The sequence below is a fragment of the Trachemys scripta genome, chromosome 3 (assembly GCF_013100865.1).
Source record: "Trachemys scripta elegans isolate TJP31775 chromosome 3, CAS_Tse_1.0, whole genome shotgun sequence".
Taxonomy (NCBI): domain Eukaryota; kingdom Metazoa; phylum Chordata; order Testudines; family Emydidae; genus Trachemys; species Trachemys scripta.
The window spans coordinates 34,607,628-34,628,050 of NC_048300.1; the positions used below are offsets into that span (position 1 = coordinate 34,607,628).

The 20,423-nt window shown below is 36.8% G+C and overlaps 1 protein-coding gene across 1 annotated transcript in view; it reads left to right on the top strand.

Annotated features, from left to right (window-relative positions):
• SRBD1 (S1 RNA binding domain 1) overlaps positions 1 to 20,423 on the top strand; it is a 232,938-nt gene that overhangs the window by 106,473 nt on the left and 106,042 nt on the right. Inside the window, exon 17 of the mRNA XM_034764426.1 lies at positions 19,919 to 20,010. Coding sequence (XP_034620317.1) covers positions 19,919 to 20,010 — 92 coding nt within the window. The remainder of the gene's footprint in view (positions 1 to 19,918; positions 20,011 to 20,423) is intronic.

The following is a 20,423-nucleotide window of genomic DNA, read 5'->3' on the forward strand; positions in this document are numbered from 1 at the left end:
TGTGTTATGTAGGAAGTCTCATTAGATGATCAAATGGTCTCTTACCTTAAAATCTATGAGAATATAAACTGCTCTGACAGCATTCCTTTAAGCAACACATTATGGATTTTGAATTCATATTTAAGGGAATAAAATCATAGGAGCAATGGCCCATTTTTTGTGATGCTGATAAACAAGATCAAGTGTGTAAATACAGCTATTAATAAATTAATATCTTAATATTATTACTAATTTACATTCTGTCTATCAGAAGATAACAGTGACTCTGGGCAAGTGACTCTGGAGGCTGGCCCTCTGTGACAGCAAGCTACTTAAAAAGGACTCTGGAAACTTGAAAGTTAGTCAGTTCTTAAAAAAGAACAGGAGTACTTAAGCATAAACAATAAATTTGTTAGTCTCTAAGGTGCCACAAGTACTCCTGTTCTTTTTGCAGATACAGACTAACACGGCTGTTACTCTGAAACCTTCTTAAAAAAGATGATGTTGATGGTCTCACAACCACATTTTCATTTTTTCCCAGTGTTTCTCTCCCTTGCTTGCTGTGTGAAAGGCTCTCACAGTCAGTTTAATCTGTTTCAGGGTCCTGTCCTGCTCTCAGTAAAGCAAAACTCCCATTCAGTTCATTTGTAACGATCCGGCCATAACTGAACTGATACAGAAAATGCTGTCAAGTGGGCTGTGTAAATAGACTAGGGAGGGTTGGGACAAATGAGAGAATTTTATTCTAATCTCTTTTGCTTGAGTGTTTCTGTTCTTGGGTCTTACTGCTTAGTAGAGAAGAAGGTAAAGATAGAAGTTTGTTAATCATGTCCCTTTACCCATTCTTTGAATCAGTTACATGGAGGATTTTCTATTCCTTGGAACACCTATTAAATACTAAAAGCAAATTTGAGTAATGATGTAACATCACAGTAGTTTGTAGCTGCATGAAATATATCAGTTGTATCTCATTCCTTTTTTATAAGGTTATCAAACATCTTTCTATCCAGACAGCTCAATTTTCTGTTGTACAGTTCTACATAAATAATTTTAAAATATCAACTCATCCATATTCAGCTATGGTTATTGCTAATATTAAATCAACTCTTCAAATAAAACATCTCTTGGAACTAATTGCCATATATTTCATTTTAAAACTCTTCAGTAGGTAAAGCAACCTTCCTGTTAATCAGTGGTTGCTCAGTACTTTTGGGTAGGTTAAACTGGAGTTAACATTTTGATAAAATGTTTTCTGACATTTGAACTTGACAGGAAATGTTCCAGGGAAACAAATTAGACATGTGTTTTCACTAGATTATTCTCTTGTCAGGATTATGATATTCTACTGTAGCAAATGTACTTTGGAGTGAGCTTTCAGTAAGATCACTGGTGCAGTTAAAATTTATTTGTTGCTCCTGGTTGGTTTCTCTTTATAACATAAAGTCACACCTCAAGCATATTTTGTCACATTTTGTGAAATGTTTTTTCTGGAAGTTAGTGTATCACATTGAGGTAGATCAGATAGTCTTGCATTCCTTGTGTTAGAAAAGTGTTAATCGTTTTAATATTGGAGAAAACGTTACATCTACTGGAGTACTCTAATAGCAAAAGTAAACTTAAGGGACATTGTCAGATTGAATATTTGAAACTGACTAACTTCAGTGAGCAGATAGTATACCCTTTTAATATGTCCTGACTTTTAAAAAATAAATCTTTTAAAGACACGCTTAATAAGGATGCTTTTTCCCCCCCTATCGTGTTTAGAAATTAATTTTCAACAGGCCCACAGATAACATTTCTAAACATTCTCGGATCCACTTCACTGCACCCTTCTCTTTACTTCTCTCTGTATATACCTGTTGCTGCCTTTTCAGTCTTCACAGCTATTACTGCTAATATCTTTTTGCAGTTCCTGGAGAACAGCATGCATGAGACAGGAAGTGCAGATGACCATCAACAGCAAAATGGGGGAAAGAAAATTGGAGGGAAGATAAGAGTCTTTGATACAGTAATTATTTAGGGGTTACTTGTGACAATAGGAAGTACAACTTTTCTGATGAAGAGAGGATTTCAAATATCATGCCTCTTTAACTGATAAATAGGAAGAGTTTAGGATGATTACACTTTAATTCTCAGTAACTGAAGGTTTAAAGCCTTTGAATAATATGTAGTAAATGCATATGTATGTTGTAATAATTTAAAAGATTTTAATTTCCCATTCAAAGTAGACAATAAAACGTTAATTATGATTGCTTTTCAGTCCACCTCTAACACTTGGAAAGCATTAGGAACAAGCTAATCTACCGTTTACTTCGGGCTTTCCTACACATACAGCACTGCAACGCTAAGTGAAGATACTACTATGCCGATCGGAGAGCTGCTGCCATCGGCATAGGTACTCCACCTCCCCAACAGGCAGCACCTATGTCAATGGGGGAAGCCGTTCCCACACCCCGAGTGATGCAATTATACTGACATAAGTTTGTAGTGTAGACCAGGGCTCAGTGTTACAAGCTCATAAGCTATATAATACATTTTAACGTAGGCGTTATGTCTTTATTTGTCTTAGTGAAACATCTTTTGGTCTAAAATATTAAATATTTGCACTCATTACAAAGAAGATGCTTTAATTTTTAAAACAGATCTCCTGTTTAAGATTTCAAAGCAGTAATAGAATATATAAAGGGAGTTAAGATTGCATCTGCTGTACTTTTGAAAAGCACATTTGTTAATCAGATTATACTGTATCTGCCTGTCAAGATGCAAGTTGGGGATTCCTTGTTTACTTACAACAGTTGATACCACCAAATCCTGCAAACCAGGAGAGCGTTCCACGATGGGGATCTTAGAGGAAATGGAGAAGTAGGGATCAGTGAAACTTGCCGGTTTTGTTTCACAATTTTTAGTAAACCCAAATCAAAGGACTCAATTTTGCAGGTTTTAATAATTTTAATCTTCATTTGCAGTTTTCTGGGGTTTGTCTGGCTTCAGGGTTTGATGCAAAAGGTATATACATCCCTAAACAGAGCCTTAGCTCGCCAGCTTTCAGGTGATTAGAAAAAAAAAAGTATTTGAAAATCATTTTTTTTCTAATCACCTGAAAGCTGACAAACCCCAGAAAACTGCAAATGAAGCTTAAAATTACTAAAACCTGCAAAATTGAGTCCTTTGATTTGGGTTTACTAATAATTGTGAAATAAAACCAGCAAGTTTCACAGATCCCTCCACCCCCGCTTCCTGCACCCATCGCTCCTCAGCTGCAGGGAGAGGGATCTCAGTACAGGGAGCAGCTCCCACATCCGCCCACCCCCTGTGCCTCCAGACCCCCTCATACTCAAACCCTCCCGATGAGCCCCACTCCCCCTGCACCTGGACCACCCTGATGAGTCACCTGGATCTCCACCCCATTGAGCCCCAACCAGCTGCACCTGGATCCCCACTGAGCACCACTCCCCCAGATCTGGACCCTCCACTGAGTGGGTGAGTCGTAGGAGTGGGGAAGTGTCCTGTAACTTTTTTTTGAAGTGTTGTTATTTCTTATTTTTGCTTTCCAGTTAAAAATGAGTTATAAACTTCATTCTTTGCATAGGCTTATTCCTCAATGAGGGTGAGAGCCTTTGTCATGCTTGAAAAAGATTGGTTCATAGCACTTTGTTTTCATTGCTGCTTTCATCTTAAATAAAGCGTAACTCCTTTTAATTGTGAACCAAATGCCTTGAAACACATCAAAGGCATATTTAAAAAAACAAAAGCTATATACGGCTGTGATTAAAAATCTCCACTCACCTTCTGGTTTTGTATCTACAAATAAGTGCTGGTGCATTTTACAACACGTAGAAGCCCGTCTACTGTATTTTCAGGCCCAAAAAGGTAATTAGACATCTATGTGCTATAAAAGGCACTGGCCAATGTCTTTCACAAACTGTGGTGTAAAAATTGAGGTTTCTTTTCAAAATCAGGCTGTGTTTTGTATTATTTGAACACAAAAAGTACTTCAATTTTGTAATGGATTTCCTTCCTATATTTTTTCATATTTGCATAACTCAAAAATGAATAATTTACACTTAAAAAAACCACCCACCCACAGACTTAAAGCCTAGGGATGAAGCATAGAATCATAGCTTTATGATGGTAGATTTCAATCCAGAAACATTTTTCAGAGAGTTTATTAAGGGATGAAAATAGGTGTTTAAAATTAAATCTCTTTCAGCCTATGTTTATGCCAATTGAAGTGATATAATTCAGGGAAAGCCTACAATGTGGATTCCCCACAATCTGAAGGAACAAATTATTCATTTTTAAAATAAATACTAATTAAATCCAGGCATTTTTACTAATTAAATCAAATTTTTTTAAAGAGTTATCCATTTTTTTTCTTCTGGTTGCTTTTTTAGCAAAACTTCTGCAATTTACAAAATTAATTGGTGTCAGATTTTTATTTTTTTTACTGCTGGTATGTTTAGAGAAATATTGCCATAATGAAACTTCTCTGTGCATAGATTCTCAGTTTGTGTGCACTTCTGTATATAACTCAAAATAAGAATTTATCCTTTGTTTTATATGGTGGGAGATTGAAACAATGGTAAGAGTTAGGTTGCCTGATATGTAGCCCACTTTTGTTTGGAGATGTATTGGATTCAGATCAGCATCTGTTACTGCAGACACCCAGCAGATGTGCATGATATCAGCAAAAAACAATATTTAAAACAATGACAGTGAGGAGCACTAGAGAAGACATGAAAGAAGCCTGGAGGCCTAAAAGTAGAAAAAATTATAATTTAAGAGTAAAGCACCAAATCTGAATCTGTGGCTCTACAGACATCTGAGTAAGTCTCCCTGCATTCAGATGCATTCCTCAGAAAAGTAACGTAGGGAAAAATATATTTAATCCTTAAACCCATCTGTAAGCATTTTGCTTTGGAGGTTGTGGTGATTTGGCGATTACTTCAGCTTTGTGTACATGTTTGAATTTTAAAATGCAATATTCTAAATTGATGTGAATTTAACTTGAAATTCTGAGCCTGATGCTGCTAATTATTTTGCCATCAGACTGAATATTAAACATATATACTGGATTGTTCCTTCTTTTTGTTTTCATATAACACCTGGTGCTTGACTTACATCCTGTTAATTTCTCGCTGTTTAGTAAATTATACCCTGCAATTTTCTCTGCTGTATGTAAAATCTTTTTTATCCCATGACGCTTTATTCTCTTAACTGATTTATGTGATTCACCTCTGAGAAATGCTAGCTGGTGCCTCAACACATCACTTATTTCCAATAAACAGCTGAAATTCACTTGACAGACAAAACAGGATACATTTTTATGCTGAGCAATGTAAACATGGAATATCCACAAATCCACAATGTAGGAAGCCCTAAAAGCCATGTCAGAGTGGTTAGTCTGCCCTTTCCTTCTCTTTTTTTTTTTTTAAATGAAGCCCAGGAAATTTAGACTTCAAACTGAGATTAAGAACAGGGAGCAATGTCTGATTATTAGCAAAGACATTGAGGCAGTCACTCAAAAAGGATACCAGTGTGTGAATTAAATAAAGTCTTCACAGAGGACTATTTGCTTATCAGAAGTATTTTGAGTCAGAGGATAAAAGCAGGAGGCTGTTAGCCTATGAAATGGAAAAGGCAGAATTTTCCTACCTATAAGAGAGGCAAGAGATAACATCAAGATCAGCACTAGAAAAATTAACCACACCTTTTACCATGTGTTATATAAGCTTTTCCTCCTACCCATGACCCAAAGAAGATTTCCCAGTTTCTCTATAATATCTTCCATTAAACTAAAGATCATTGAGAAGCCCTAAACTCTGTGATTTCCCTGCAAGAAACCTAAAACTGCTGTGGGTTTCCCTTTATGGAAAGTCCCAGATACTCCACAACGTTCTAATAGGTAGAAAGTACCCTCTGATATTTTATTTATTAAATAAGGCAAAAAGATAAGGAGATCTTGCTGGATACCATCATGAGATCAAATTATTGTAAAAAAAGTAGTATAAAGCCTGAATCAGAAAAGCAAAGCTGCAGGCCGGTATTTCTTAAGAATCAAGGCTATAGAATCCACACCAAAATCCTTGTTGGGCTCCTTCCAGAATATTTAGAATGAGTGTTAAAGAAAATGACAATTGCTGGAGGTGCAACTCTCCAAGAGGCACTTTGATCCATATGTTGTAGTCTTGTCCAGTTATTGCTGCACTCTGTGGACTAAGTCTTCAGGAGAATTAACATGATATTAAGCACCAACCTCTTGTCCAGTATAAGTAACTACATTTTAGCCACTACATTCACTCTATCTGAATTATCTGGCCTCCGAACAAAAACAGTTCCTCAGGGCAACTATGGCAACTAAAAAGCATATTCTTACAGCTTGTCTGGATAAGTTCACTCCCCGTATACAACACTGGTTGAATGCACAGTTGGATCTGACTGAATTTGAGTTCCTCTGTGAAATGCATTAACAAATTAATTAGTTGAGGATCCGGCTCTTATTCTAAATAAACAAATAAACAAAGATGGATGTCTTGCACAATATATCAAAATAAAGAGGTTTTTGAACAGGCTTCTTTTTCTTCCTGAACACACGGAAAGGCCAACATGGGCTCCATCTACTTTACTTTATTCTATTAGAGTGCTGAAGGCTCCATTTGGCCCCTCTCTCTAATTCTCTTCTGGCTTATTCTTTCATTTATTTATTTAATTTTATTGCTATAGGGAACTGTATGTGTGTTATGCCAGGCAGCAAGGATATAGCGCCCCAAGAGAAAATCATGACTAATAGTGGCAGTGGATACTTAGAAAGAAAGTTTTAAAAGTTACCAGTGCTACATATCCAAACGCTATCTGGCATGTGAGTGAAGGATTTCAAACTTGAATCCTTACATGTACAATTTGCAGGAAGGATGCTATATAGAATAAAGGCTCTATCCTGAAAATCCTTGCTAATGCAAGTAGGCCTATTAAATTTTAAATAGTTACCCTGCTCTTCATGCCCCGAGCAGGCATATTTCTCAGTAGAGAAGGGATAAGGGGACACCAGGGTTGCCTCTGTTCTGGGCTAGGGGAAACTGGGAAGAGTTGACTGCAGCACCCAAATTACTACTTGTGGGCAAGCTTTTTTTCATTTCCCCTTGAGCTGTTACCGATCATATGAGGTGGGAACCACTGGGTATGTTTGCAATAATCCAGTTATTTTTCTGGCTTGTTCATAAATTACAGCTATTTGCATGAGTAAGGACTGTTCAGTACAGCCACTCACTTGGGTAAGGGCTGTTTATGCCAGGGAGGATTTGCAGGGGTCAAGCCATACAGTATTGTATGGAAGTGTGCTATGCTGCTGCAAGGCCATTTGTAATGGACAACTCTCCCCAACAGCAATAGTAATAAAAACAGTCAAGTTAACAAAGGTTCCTTTCCTGCTCCTGAATTGTAAGAATATGCTTGCCATTTGTCATTCAGGGTTGGCTCTGCCTGGTTTGAGGCTAGCTACTTGAGAGAGCAATTCTCTTCCTATGCGTAATACCACTCCAGTTGACGTCACTGTAACTGATGGTGCTTGGGCTGGGATCCCCCTGGTTCAATTGAGAATGAACTGCTGGCAGGACATTGTTAGTGATAGGCCTTTTGCTCTGAAACTTGCCTCTCTTGTTCTGTTGACTTCTACAAGGCCTATCTGCTGTCCCAGGTTTTTGTGAACTGGGAAGAACAGTGATGGGCATATGGGTGGGATTCATTAGTCTGGAAGGATTTTGATAGGCTCATTGGGTAAATTGATTCACAGAATCTAATAATGTTTTGGTTAATTTCTTTTTAGATTAACTGAAAATTATTTAAAATATAGATAAGTGCATATTTTTTTTTCAAAAAACACCTCCATAAATAAATACACCGTGACCCGATATAACACGAATTTGGATATAACGCAGTAAAGCAGTTCTCGGGGGGTGGGGGGAGGGCAGGGCTGTGCACTCTGGTGGATCAAAGCAAGTTCGATATAACGCGGTTTCACCTATAACGTGGTAAGATTTTTTGGCTCCCGAGGACAGTGTTATATCGAGGTAGAGGTGTATATATTAAAGCTGAGCATTAACACTCTGCATTCACCTTGTGCTTGTCTTCTCTTGACCAGAGACTGCCTATATTCTCACTGGTTGGGTAGCTTTTATGATATGGGAATCTAGATGGAATCTTGTTTGGTCCCTGATCCTGAAAATACCTGTGAATGTGTTTACCTTGTCAAACACAAATTGTCCCAGTGAAGTCATTGGGACTAGTGAATTGCACGAAGCTAAGCATGTGTGAAGGTTTTGCAGGTCAGGACCTTGAATTGTAAAATTAATACAAGGTGTATCAGTCTCTGGAGGTGTCACGTTTTGAAATGAAATTTTCAGGCCATTATTCATAATGTCAACCCTGAGGCTCTTTGAGTATCTCTCTTGCTGTCTTCCAATTAAAATTGCTGAATAATATTAATTGACTATTAATCAGTAATTTTTTCAGAGCATTTTTAAATGTGTGAATACACGTTCTATTGTAAAAAGCAACAGAGGGTCCTGTGGCACCTTTGAGACTAACAGTCTGTTAGTTTCTGTTAGTCTCAAAGGTGCCACAGGACCCTCTGTTGCTTTTTACAGATTCAGACTAACACGGCTACCCCTCTGATACATGTTCTATTGTGTGAATGTTCATACATCCTGTTTGGAAGGGGCTTTTTTAAAGAGCTATTATATATTTTAATGGCTAACGCTAAATTAAATTCACAAAGCTGAAGAAGTTAAAAGTTAAAATTGAAACTTTGCTCTGATTCCATTCTTTACTTACCCACTTGTTTAGGTAAGGCAGTGTATGACAGTATTATCCCATGTTATCTTTCCAGTGCCTACGCAAAATGAGTGGAGGGGATTGAAAGAAAAATGGCTAAAATTCCATCTCTAAAATTCTGCTTTACTACAGTAGTTAACTCTGAAAGTAAAAGCCAAATAGATGTATGGCTTTAGTTGGATGATTACCTTGGAAGTAGAGTTTAGATATGAAAGCACATATTTACGTAAGCATTTGCAACAGAGAGAGGGGCTTCAAGTCAAACTGCCTTACAAGCAATGACAGAACCTGTTTTCACAAATTGTCAATAAAAACAATAAGGGCACATGCAGGTAACTGTCACCTTTAGGCTCGAGAGGTGCCATACTAGGTCTTCGCTTTTCGCTCCTGACTTGGGATGTTTATTTCTCCTGGGGTGAATCCATAGCACCAGCTTTGTTCTGATAACAGCATCTGGCACTAGATTGATTTAACAGACTATGAGGTTTGCTCTTTTCAGATATGCACTCGTACAACAGCTACTGTATAGCTCTGACATGGCCACACGCTGCTGTTGTTTTTTCTGCCTCCTAGCACCACGTGTGAAGCTAAAACTCTTTGACACCTGCCATTTGGACCCTTTTCGTACTGAAAAATGTCATCGTTTTCAGACAAGATGAAGACAGATATCTGATCGTTCTTCTCTTTACAGGGATGTGCTGAGGGCATGGTTCATAGATGAATGAATAGAGGATTCCAGTGTCATAATTGTACAGTTTGTTACATTAGTTTAGTAAGCTAGAGGTCTTACTTAAATTATGGATTCTTAGCCTTACACCAAAATGGGAAGGAATTAATAATCTTATTTAACTCTAATATTAAGGAATATTTATTTAATCTATTTAGTTCTGATGGTAGTAAATAAAAACTTTTCATACAACCTTCTCACTTGCTGTTTTTAATATTGTGCAAAAAATGTTTGCACTGTTTTTCAAATAGGAATGCTAATTGAAAAAAAAAGATGAGAAAATCCTGAACTAGTTACTTCGTTTTGTAAAGTAACCAGTGAAAGATTTTATCTAGGAAACTTTCAGTTCCTCAAAATCAGAAGTTTGGCAGAGGTGTGCTATATTCTCCAAACTTTCATGTGTTGTTTCAGGAAAACCTGTTTGCTAATGCAGGTGTCACAAGTGTCACCCATGTTGTTGAAACCCATTCCATATTAACAAAAAAGAGATCAGGTTGCATATCTCTGAACAAAATTGCTCTAATACTTAAAATACCTTTTTTATTACATTTAAGTACTTACAGGATGCTCTTAGAATGCATAATCAACATTTTGGTTTCACTCTCAGGAGCAGGCCAGGAAGAGTCTGAAAGGATGTGCTTTTTAAAAAATGTGCGAATGTCATCCTGTCACTTTGGAGGGGAGTGGAGGTATCCTTTTATGAGAATTATTTCAGTAATTGCATTTTGCGGCATGCTAATTTTGCAGTAGCTGTATGTCATGCATGCACAGAGGTTTGACTGCAAAGGTTTGTAGCTGAACTCTCCCTGACTTTCTTGGTTTCCTCTTAATTTATTGTAAAGTAAGCTTTCAACAACATTAAAGAATGTGAGAAAATTCTTAAATATCTCCAATATTTGAGGTCTGAAATATTCTAAAAGGTCCCAAGGTTAATAAAATAAATAAAATTAGACATAAATGACATTCACCTCAGTTTGAAATTCCTTTAAGCATAACACTTCCCCTCATCCTATATATGCACATCCAAGTTCTGTAGCAGGGCATAGCTTAAAAACCCCTTAACAGGGATGTCAGAAAACTGCAAGATAGACATACTCTCTGACTGAATGTTATTTTTAGATATGCCACCTCCAGTGATTTGAAGCTTTGATCCAAATTCATATTCGGGTTTAGCTACCAAATATAGTCCTGGTATAAACAAGTCCCACTTCATTGGCTTCTGGGTCCCCTTACGCCAGGGCTGAGTTAGGCCCTAGGAAGACAGGTTGTCTCTGCAGTATGTCACCAGTCTGACCTGTGTGTGTGTGTGTCGCATATAATAATACATTTATTTTTGTTTGCCTGGTGTTAACTCTGTTTTCAAGAGGAAATTCAAAAGAAGTTGCCTTTATTTGAAAGGGCATGTTTGTTTCAAAATTAGATGGCTAAATAGTAAACTTATATTGATTTTGAGTCATTGTGTTTTGAGTAATTCCAGTTTTCAATTGTTCATATGACTTAATGCCAGGTGGGTGTTGTGTAGATGTTGTGCTTTTTTTCCCTTTCTAAATAACTACCATAATTGTTTATGTGAAAAGAGAGGCTGACATGGATTTTTTTTCTTGCATATTCTGGGCTCAGATAATTATTTACTTTACTTTATATCTACCATGATGCTTCTCTTTGTAGTGAAAGCTTCCAATTACATGCTGCTGTTTTAGGAGAATTCATAAACTTATCAAGCAAGAATTAAAATCAGTATTCAGGTTCTCTCTATTTTCCTGTTAAAACTTGTTGATGATAAAATTTATTGAGGAAAGCATTGAAATCAGTCCTCTCTTCGTAGGCATGCAGAATGAATATATTTTGAAATTGTAGCATTCTTTTCTCTAATGCAGCATAAAAAAGTTCCTTTGTCTTGATGCAAAAAATGTATATTTGTAAATTAACATTTACAGTGCTTAATATATAGAATGTTCAAAGATGTTGATCGATCTCAAGCTGCAGATTTAAATCTGGATGAAGAAAATATTGGAGTAGCCTGAAAGTGCCTTCTCCTCATAGGGAGGATTATTTATTTTCAAGCATTTAAAAGAGTGAGTGAGCGACAGGGGGTTATTTTTAAACATTTTGCTCTCTGTTTCAAATATGCTTTTAAAATTACAACACAGTCTTGAGTGTCTGAAAGCAGTTATCACAAGGGCAGAGGTACATTTAGAAAAACATTAGCAAGTTTGGTGTTCTGAAGAGTAGGCAGAAACTTCAGTTCCCAACCCCTAGCCAAAGGAGGTTGAGCATGTCAGATGAAGGTCATATGTCTGCAGTCTCCAGAGCCTGCGAAGGGAGTCTGATGAGTGCATTGTAGTGACTGCAGCCTCTGCCAGTTAATGGAGTGGCACGTTGACTTTGTCAGGAGGTGAAGTGTTCTAGCAGTCTAAGGCAAGCAAGGTCAACTAAGGAGGGAGGCAAACATTAGATGCGGCAGCATGTGCATGCACATTCCATTTGTACATGAAGATGATGCAGACCTGAAATGGCTCAGAAATAATTTTGACTTGAAAAGGTAGGTTATGAGGGAGGGACCACTCAGGCATTACTTGTGCACCCAAAGCTTTGTGTAAAGCCAGGGAATGATTTAGATTTGCAAAGAATGCAGGGGTAGTCCATTTTGGCCTTAACTTGATTAAATGACATTCTTACTAAAGGCGAACACTCTGGGCCATATCCTGCTCTGTTACATTGGCAGTAATTCAGATTAATTCTATTTACTTCACTGGAGTCCCTGCAAGTTTGCATGTTTGTAAAGGAGGCCAGAATCTCAGCTCTTTATGTGCAACACATGAATGCTTTTTCTCTTTAAAAGGAAAATACACACTATCATTAAACCTGTAATATTTAAAAAGACTGTTAGAATTTGCAAAAAAAAGTGAGGGTTTCGTGAGGGTGACAATGTTGATTATTCAGGACCTTCCAGTTAACAAGTTGTAACAATAAGATGAAAGTTTATGGTTGCGCTTCATTACTGTACAAAACAAAGAATGGGAAAATTGAGTTTTAGAAGTGGTAGTGAATATATATTTGGGCTGTGAATTTGTTTTACAAAAATAGTATTGGGCCACAATCTTGCAATTTGAGACAACTTAGACTCCTGCATCTGAGCAGAGCGCTGTTGGCTTCAGTGTGTGGGCACATAGGGACAGTCCAGGATTTGTATATTTCAGGATCATGCCCTTCATTAGCTTGAAAGATTTATTTTTGCAGCTTTTAGAAAGTCTGTTTGAGATCACTGTTTATTAACAATTGTAATGTTATACACTGATTAGGCAAGCTAGATAACTTCCTGCAGTGTGGTATCAGGTGGCTAAAGTATCTTGCAGCAAAGAATAAAAATATTAACATTACTTAAAATACCTAACTTCTGATGATCTTTTGCTATAAGGGGAAGAATAGAGAAACTATTAGCCCGAAAATTATGGCAAAAGATGCCTAATAATGTTAATGTAGCCCTACATGTTATACCCAGAACCCAAGCCAATATATGTACAAATATTCTCAAGAGTAATTTTTAAAAATTGTTACATATTATGGATGATTCTGTAAAGTCAGACTTGTGTTTAAACACACCATCGTATAATTTGTAGTATTTGGAATATAAACTGACAAATGATGTGATGAAAGAACTGTCTGTGGATATGTAGAGATAAAGATGATAACCAGTTAACAGAGCTCCACCAAAGAATTAAATCTGCAGTGTGTTTCAATTTGATTCCTTCAGGTAGTAAATGATGATCATTACTGGCTCTGAGGCCAAGGATGCTGCAGCTGTTTTTCCCAAAGAAATAAAGTGAATCCATACATGTTCATGGGACATGTTCAAAGAATTCCATTTGGTGTAGTGGTGCTTTACCCTCAGATTATCTTCTGGTGGATTTAAGAAAGCATATCGATAAATTATCTTTCATCAAGTCTTTTAGCCTTGACACTTGTTTGATTATGATAACTTTCCAATCTGATAGACTGTGGTTTGTTGTTGAAGTGTTTGAACAGTGATTGGTCAGTTTCCCGAGTAATGATGATAGGTGATGCGTAGTTTCTACATCCTGCAGGTTTTGCACATCTGTTGTTGCTTGCATTCTGTATCTTGACAATTAATGATATAAATCACATCTGTTGAGTCGAATGCTACATTTTACTGTAAATTTTTCCTGTAATGGTGCTAGTGAATACACAGATGAATACAAATACTCACAAATTGTGCATCGCTTTGAATTACAATACGCTCCTTTTGTGAGGAGAATTTCAGGTTCTATGTCTGCTCTGACAGTGAGTTAAATGAAGAGGTTGGTCAGTCAAGGGGGGTTTTGTATGGCTGTTTGTAGCTTAATTGAGCTGAGGTATCTGAAGATTCTTACTGCGTGTTATTTATTATAGAATATCAGGGTTGGAAGGGACCTCAGGAGGTCATCTAGTCCAACCCCCTGCTCAAAGCAGGGCTAATCCCCAGATAGATTTTTGCCCCAAATGGCCCCCTCAAGGATTGAACTCATAACCCTGCCGCTTAGCAGGGCAATGCCCAAACCACTGAGCTATGGAAGCTGCTGGATACAAATACATAGCAAAAAGAATCTTAATTTAAAAGACTAATTTTTATTACTTTGTCTCATTTATTTTGCAGGTGTAATTTTGCTTGTGCAAATAATTCCTCCTGCCTTTTTGCACACATTTAGATGTCAAATTATCTGATCATGTCTAAAAATGAGTTAGCTGGCTATCTATATCAACAGTCACATTTGACGATGCAAAGCTATAGATTGTCTTGAAGTCTGTTTTTAAATTTAGCTTTAAGTGTGTGATGCAAATTTATTACTATTTCTTTTTCAACATTTTAATTTCTAATTATAATATACTCTGTTCTCCATTCTCTCATTCTAGTGCTGTATATGGATGCTGCTGCATCTCTCCTTCCACCTGTACTCAAGGATTCTCACTTGAGGAACTCATAATCTAGCTCTATTTTCTTGTTTGTTTATTTATTTCTTTCCCTGCATGTGTTATGTTTGGTTAAGGGAAGTACCTGCTGAATCTGGGTCAGGAAGTGATAGCGTCATCACTTGCTTTTGTTGTATTCTCTTAAAGGAGGAGACATAGAACCCTTGCATGCTACCCATGCATATTCAAGATGTTGCACCAGATGGGATTGCACAGGTGTGACTGAGGACAGGATTTGGACTGTGACTTTGACCTGACAAGTGACTTTTTAATGCAGCACAAAAAAAGAATGATCTAATATAAGCAATCTTTTGCTGTACAGTATATAACAGTTAATGAAAACAGAATGAAAAATAAACAGCATGTAGTTTCAAATTTAACAGTAAAAGCTGGATGAAAACAAGATAAACACAGGCTTTAAAATATTCATGATGCTGAAAAGTCCTCTAAATATACACACTATTGAAATTCTGAATAATAATTTGATATTTTAGTTTGATTGAAGCACAGACCTAAAATTTTTTATGTTTCCAGGCTAAATTACACTTGTCTTTATAGTATTCAACAAACACCTATTAATAGATTTTTCTTGCACAACATGTCTTCATTTTCCTTTTCTACTTGAGCAGTATCACTGGCCTATGAGAAACAGTGCATTTATTTGAATGTAGTTTCACAGTCTCTCTGACCTAACAGCCTCCTTCTATCCTTTCTGGATTTTCCATTCCATGGAGTTCCATTATTTTTATGTCCTGTATAATATTTAAACCACTTCTCTTAGCTAGTAACATTACTCAATCAATGTGGGGCTCTCCAGTGTTTCAGCTCTTTGCAGAGGTCTTGCCTGCTGCTGCTGCCAGAAGATAAATGAAGAGCTTATGTGATAGTTTAATAGTTTCCCAGATAGTCTCATAAGTGCAATAATTATATTCTTTATTTTAGAAATTAAATTATGCAGCCTTCAGCATCAAAACACTGTTTTGTGATGCATCATTTTTAGTCAATGGCAAAACTCCTATTAACTACGTTAGGGCAAGGATTTCACCCCAAATGTATAAAGACAGCTTATTGATTCTGACCTTCTTTGTCCCATTATTGTTTTATAACTAGTAATGTTTTTATAAGGCAAATACAAGAAATTGTATTTATGCACAGAAGTTCTGCCACATCAGTGTGAGAGGATCATTGTAATTAGGATGGGAAAATCCTCCTTAGAGGCCGAATATGTAGATGTCCCCTCTCTATTTTATAGATTATGAATCCAGTATTGCATTTGATCTTAGGCAAAAGACTAGAGTGTAATACAGTGTTAATTAACATAATTGAGATTTGTGGAAGCATTATAAAGCAAGATCAATTTTTGTCAATTCTAAAAGTATAAATACAGATATGTATTATTTTAACATGTATGGTATGTATGGTTAAGCATATTAGGTAAAATTTTCAAAAATGCCTAAGTCCTATTGCCTTTTAATGAGATTTAGGCATCCACGTCACTAGGTGCTTTTGAAAACTTTACTGTCTAGATGCACAAACATGGGTGAAGTAGTAATTATGTAAAAGAGCTATATGATAAAATAATTTTGAGTTTGAAGCAAATTTAACTATCTTTGGATTCATATGTGCTAATTTCCCCCTTTTCCTTTTATTTCCTTGAAAATTAACAAAAAGAGAAAATGTGAGTGTTGTAATAGAATGTTTTTATTAGACCTCTAAGTGAAATGTGTCTGTCATTATGTCTGCCAGAGTTAGACAGGCTTTCCCATTTATTTAGAATGTAGTAAGCAATGTTAACAAAAGAAATAGAACACCACCAGGTGGTGCTAGTGCAATACATTTAAAGAGCAACCCTGGTTTTAACATTTAAAATGCATCTTTTTTAGTAACCATAAATGAGACCTGTACACCACATAAGGCTTTTTGTACTAAGCAATAAGCAATAATAGTGGTGTAATTAATAAACATGAATTGAAGGATTATGTAGTGGGTAATTTGAGTTTAAGTGAGCTTCAGATGTGTATATTTTGTAACTTTAAAAAGTTGGATGGGGATATGGAGAAACATCTCTAGGATGGATTATGTGGCCAGTGGGAAGGCATATTCTATAAACTTTAGCCATCTTTTTGTTGATGCAACCATTAGGAAGCAATATACAAAAATAAAAAAGTTATATTAAAAAATAAAACAAAAAAATTGACTCTAGATGCTCTGAGGAATGGTAAAGATACACACTTGCTATTGGACAGCTGAGCAATTAACTTAAACTGGTATAAAAAGCCAAAACAAAACTCTATGGCTTGCTATAATAGTACTTTTGTGATCAAGATAAAGCATATTGGAGTGTATATGTCAGCCTCACTTGGGTGACCACTTTGCTGCAACTGAAACCAAATGAAATAAAACCAGAGAAGTCTGTAAAACCTTGGTTGAGACTGGATGAACCAATCATGTTTTCAGAATTGCTTTTCTGGAATGAATGGCCCTATACTTTTACTCTGGATAATTTGTTTTGTTTTATGTCTGGATTTTCCAGTCTAAATTATGAATGCCAGTTGTCTGGGGTGTTTTTGTGCTGGGTGGAAGCTCTGCTGCCTTTGGAATCTCAGACCCTGGGTGCCCAATGGGGAATCACTGCATACATACAAAAATATCTTTGTGTATGCAAATCTCATAGGAATGATAAGTGCTTTACCTGAGTGCATTCCATATTTTTTTCTAATTAAAAACATGTTGTAGGACAACATTTCAATTTTGTGTGAATGGAGTATAAAATTCCTTATGCTTGAGAAAAGCAAACATGCTCTTTTAGTTGTTGCTTCCTAAGTTTTATTTTAGTTTACTCTTTAGTTTGTGAATTTTTGAACCATCTAACTTAAAACTGTGGGTGATTTTTTTCCTCAAGTGCACAATGAGACCAAAGTGAGCTCACCTGGACTAGTAAAATAACATTTTGATGAGTATCAATTAATCATTAAGTGTCCTTGAATTCCTAGTCAAGTCACTTTTAGTTCTTTCACTGTACAGCATGTTGAAAGAGACCAGGTAATAAACTGTGTGCGCAGTAATGAATCTTATTGTATGGTGCATCATGGTAAATGTGTGCGAAACATTGTGTGTTGTGTCTAGGGATACATACATAGGAATGTATTAAATGTAGATATTATATACAAGCTTAATTTTGGATCTGTTAAAGAACAGCAACTGAAGAGAAATTTGTTAAAAGCTGTTGATGTATGAGGTTTTTGGGAAGCTTTTTTTCCCCCCCACAAAGAAAGAGAGCTTGCCAGATGCTATAGTTAAAGTGTATTGTTTAAATTGTTCACACGTTATATTGTATGTTTTTTGAGCCTACCAGTTCATCCGAAATGTCGATTAGATGAGACTTCTGTCAAAGTCTTCATTTTTCAACAGTTTTTTACTGAGATGACCATTACTCAAAATTTAGTATCTCTGATTTTGTCAGCTGTTCCCTATTATGGATGTTAGGTGGGCTGTATGCAGTGCATACTCAAGCAATGTCTGTAATGAGTCTTTAGAAAAATGTGTAAATGGTTTCATTTTCCCTTACCTTATTCAGACTAGTGGCCAAGGTCTGCTCTGTTACATCAGTAAATATGTAGTCAATAGAGTCATCCTGGATTTACACCAGTATAACTGAGTACAGAATCTAGTCCTCTGTATTTTTTTGTAAGATCCAACCTGTTTGTTGTAAACAATGAACCGTTTATTAGAGGTCCCAGCGACTCTACATTCTGACCCATGTGTAATAAACACTTTATCCTGTTCCAGTTTTGATTGAATAGATAATATTAAAGGAAAAGTGTGACCGTTTTCGATCAGTCCTGTGTATCTATACAGGGGAGAAAACCTTACTGTCCACAGCAACATTGTGTTTTTTATCTTTATATTTATTGTCAACATCTTTTAGTAACCAATAGAAATGTATTTTATATGCTTTCTCTGCTGATCTTTTCCTTAGCCTTTGCAATTTGGTATTAGAAATTTAACTTTACTTCTGTGAGCGTGGCTCTGTTAAACTTGTGGAGGACATAGCAGTGAAAAAACAAAATGGAATAGTAAAAGTAGGTCTAAAATGGGTAGCACTTTGTTACAATATTATATACTGATACTGTGTCTTAAATATGAAGGATGAAATCCTGGTCCCATTGAAGTCAATGGAACTTACAGTGGTGCCAAGATTTCACCCTAAAAGTACTTCTGAGCATATATTATTCTATATGTATTTGATTTGTTTTGTTTATCCTGGATGAAATTTATTATTTGAAATTGTGACACAATTTGAAGTGGTTTCTGATCATCATTACTAAATTAAACTGACAATTGACAACTGTAGTTTACAGCAAATTGATAGTATACTAAACTTTGTATATCTCAAAGTATATAGAAGTTCAGTTGCACTGAATAGTCTAAGCAGTTTGCTTTGGATGAATCTGTGTTATATACAAGTCTATGATTTAGTCACGGGTATTTTTAGTAACAGTCATGGACAAGTCATGGGCAATAAACAAAAAGTCATGGCCCATAACCTGTCCATGACTTGTACTATAAATACCCATAACTAAATCTTAGGTGCTAGTGAGGGCAGCGCACTGGCGGATGCTTCTGCTGCTCCTTGGGGCGGGGGGGTGGGATACAGACTCTGGCAGATGCTGCTATTTCAGGGAGAGGTGGTAGCCCAGGGCACCACTGCTGCTCCTGGAGAGTGAGGGCGGCCCAGGGCCCTGGTGCTGCTCCTGGACTGCTGCTCTGGGGCAGCACCCAGGACCAGCTGCCTCGGGCCGCCTGACAGCAGCTGGTGTAGCTGCTCCCAGGACCGCCCAAGTGGTTTGGGCGGCCCTGGGGTCAGCCACCCTGGCCGCTGCAGAAGTCACGGAGGTCCCAGAAAGTCACGGAATTCGTGACCTCTGTGAAAGACTCGCAGCCTTAGTTATATATGATATTCTAAATGTATGTACAGGAGATCAGTGGTCCAACTAAATTACCAGCTAGTATTTTTTGTTTGGGGAAATCTGACTTCCTGATTGGTCACAAGTGAATAGTGTCTCATCCATTTTTCAACATCACAGAGTACTGTAGAGGTTGGCATGATGGGCAGTGTGTTCTCAGAGCCCACCACTGAAAGAGCAGAGGTGTTACAGGCCAGGCAAGGAGTAGGTGCACTGGCAGAACTGGAGGTGCTTTCACAGTGTCTGTACTGTTGTCTCACTGTGGCCAATGATGTTTGTCCTTCATTTTTATTAGCATTCAGTTCATCCAGAATATTTTAAAAACATGTTTTAAAAATTTCTAAAAATGCAAAAAAAGTCACTTTTTAATGAAGTGAAGTCTTGTCTATCTCAAGTTGATTTTATTGTCAGCTGTGCATTTTTAACTGTTTGCTATTCTATTTCGTAGCATTGTCAGTGAAGCGGGAGCATCTATCTATAGTGTTAGTCCAGAAGCTTCTAAAGAGATGCCAGACCTAGATCCTAACCTAAGAAGTGCAGGTACGTAATAGTTTTATTATTCATATAATTCAGTTGGCATTGTATGTAATATTCATTACAGTAATAAAAAGAGGCCCATAAATACAAAGGGAAGGGATGGACTGAAGAAAGCGCTTTTACCTGTGACTTTGCATCTCTTTATTTTTGGTTGCTTGGTTTCTCAATCGTAAAGTTGGATTAACATTATTTGGTATGGAGTTTGGAATGTGTTTGAAATACTGGATATCTAACTATCCATCTGACCACACTGACTTCTATCTAGCCCTGTTAAGGCTCTGAGCTGACATTTCTCATGAATATGTTGGGTCTTGTGGACTTCTGGGGCTAAACAAGATCCAGAAAATTCCCTAACCTTTGCCTGAACAACAGGAAGTTTGCACTCTTCTATGAATTAACCCTCATCTTTCTCACAT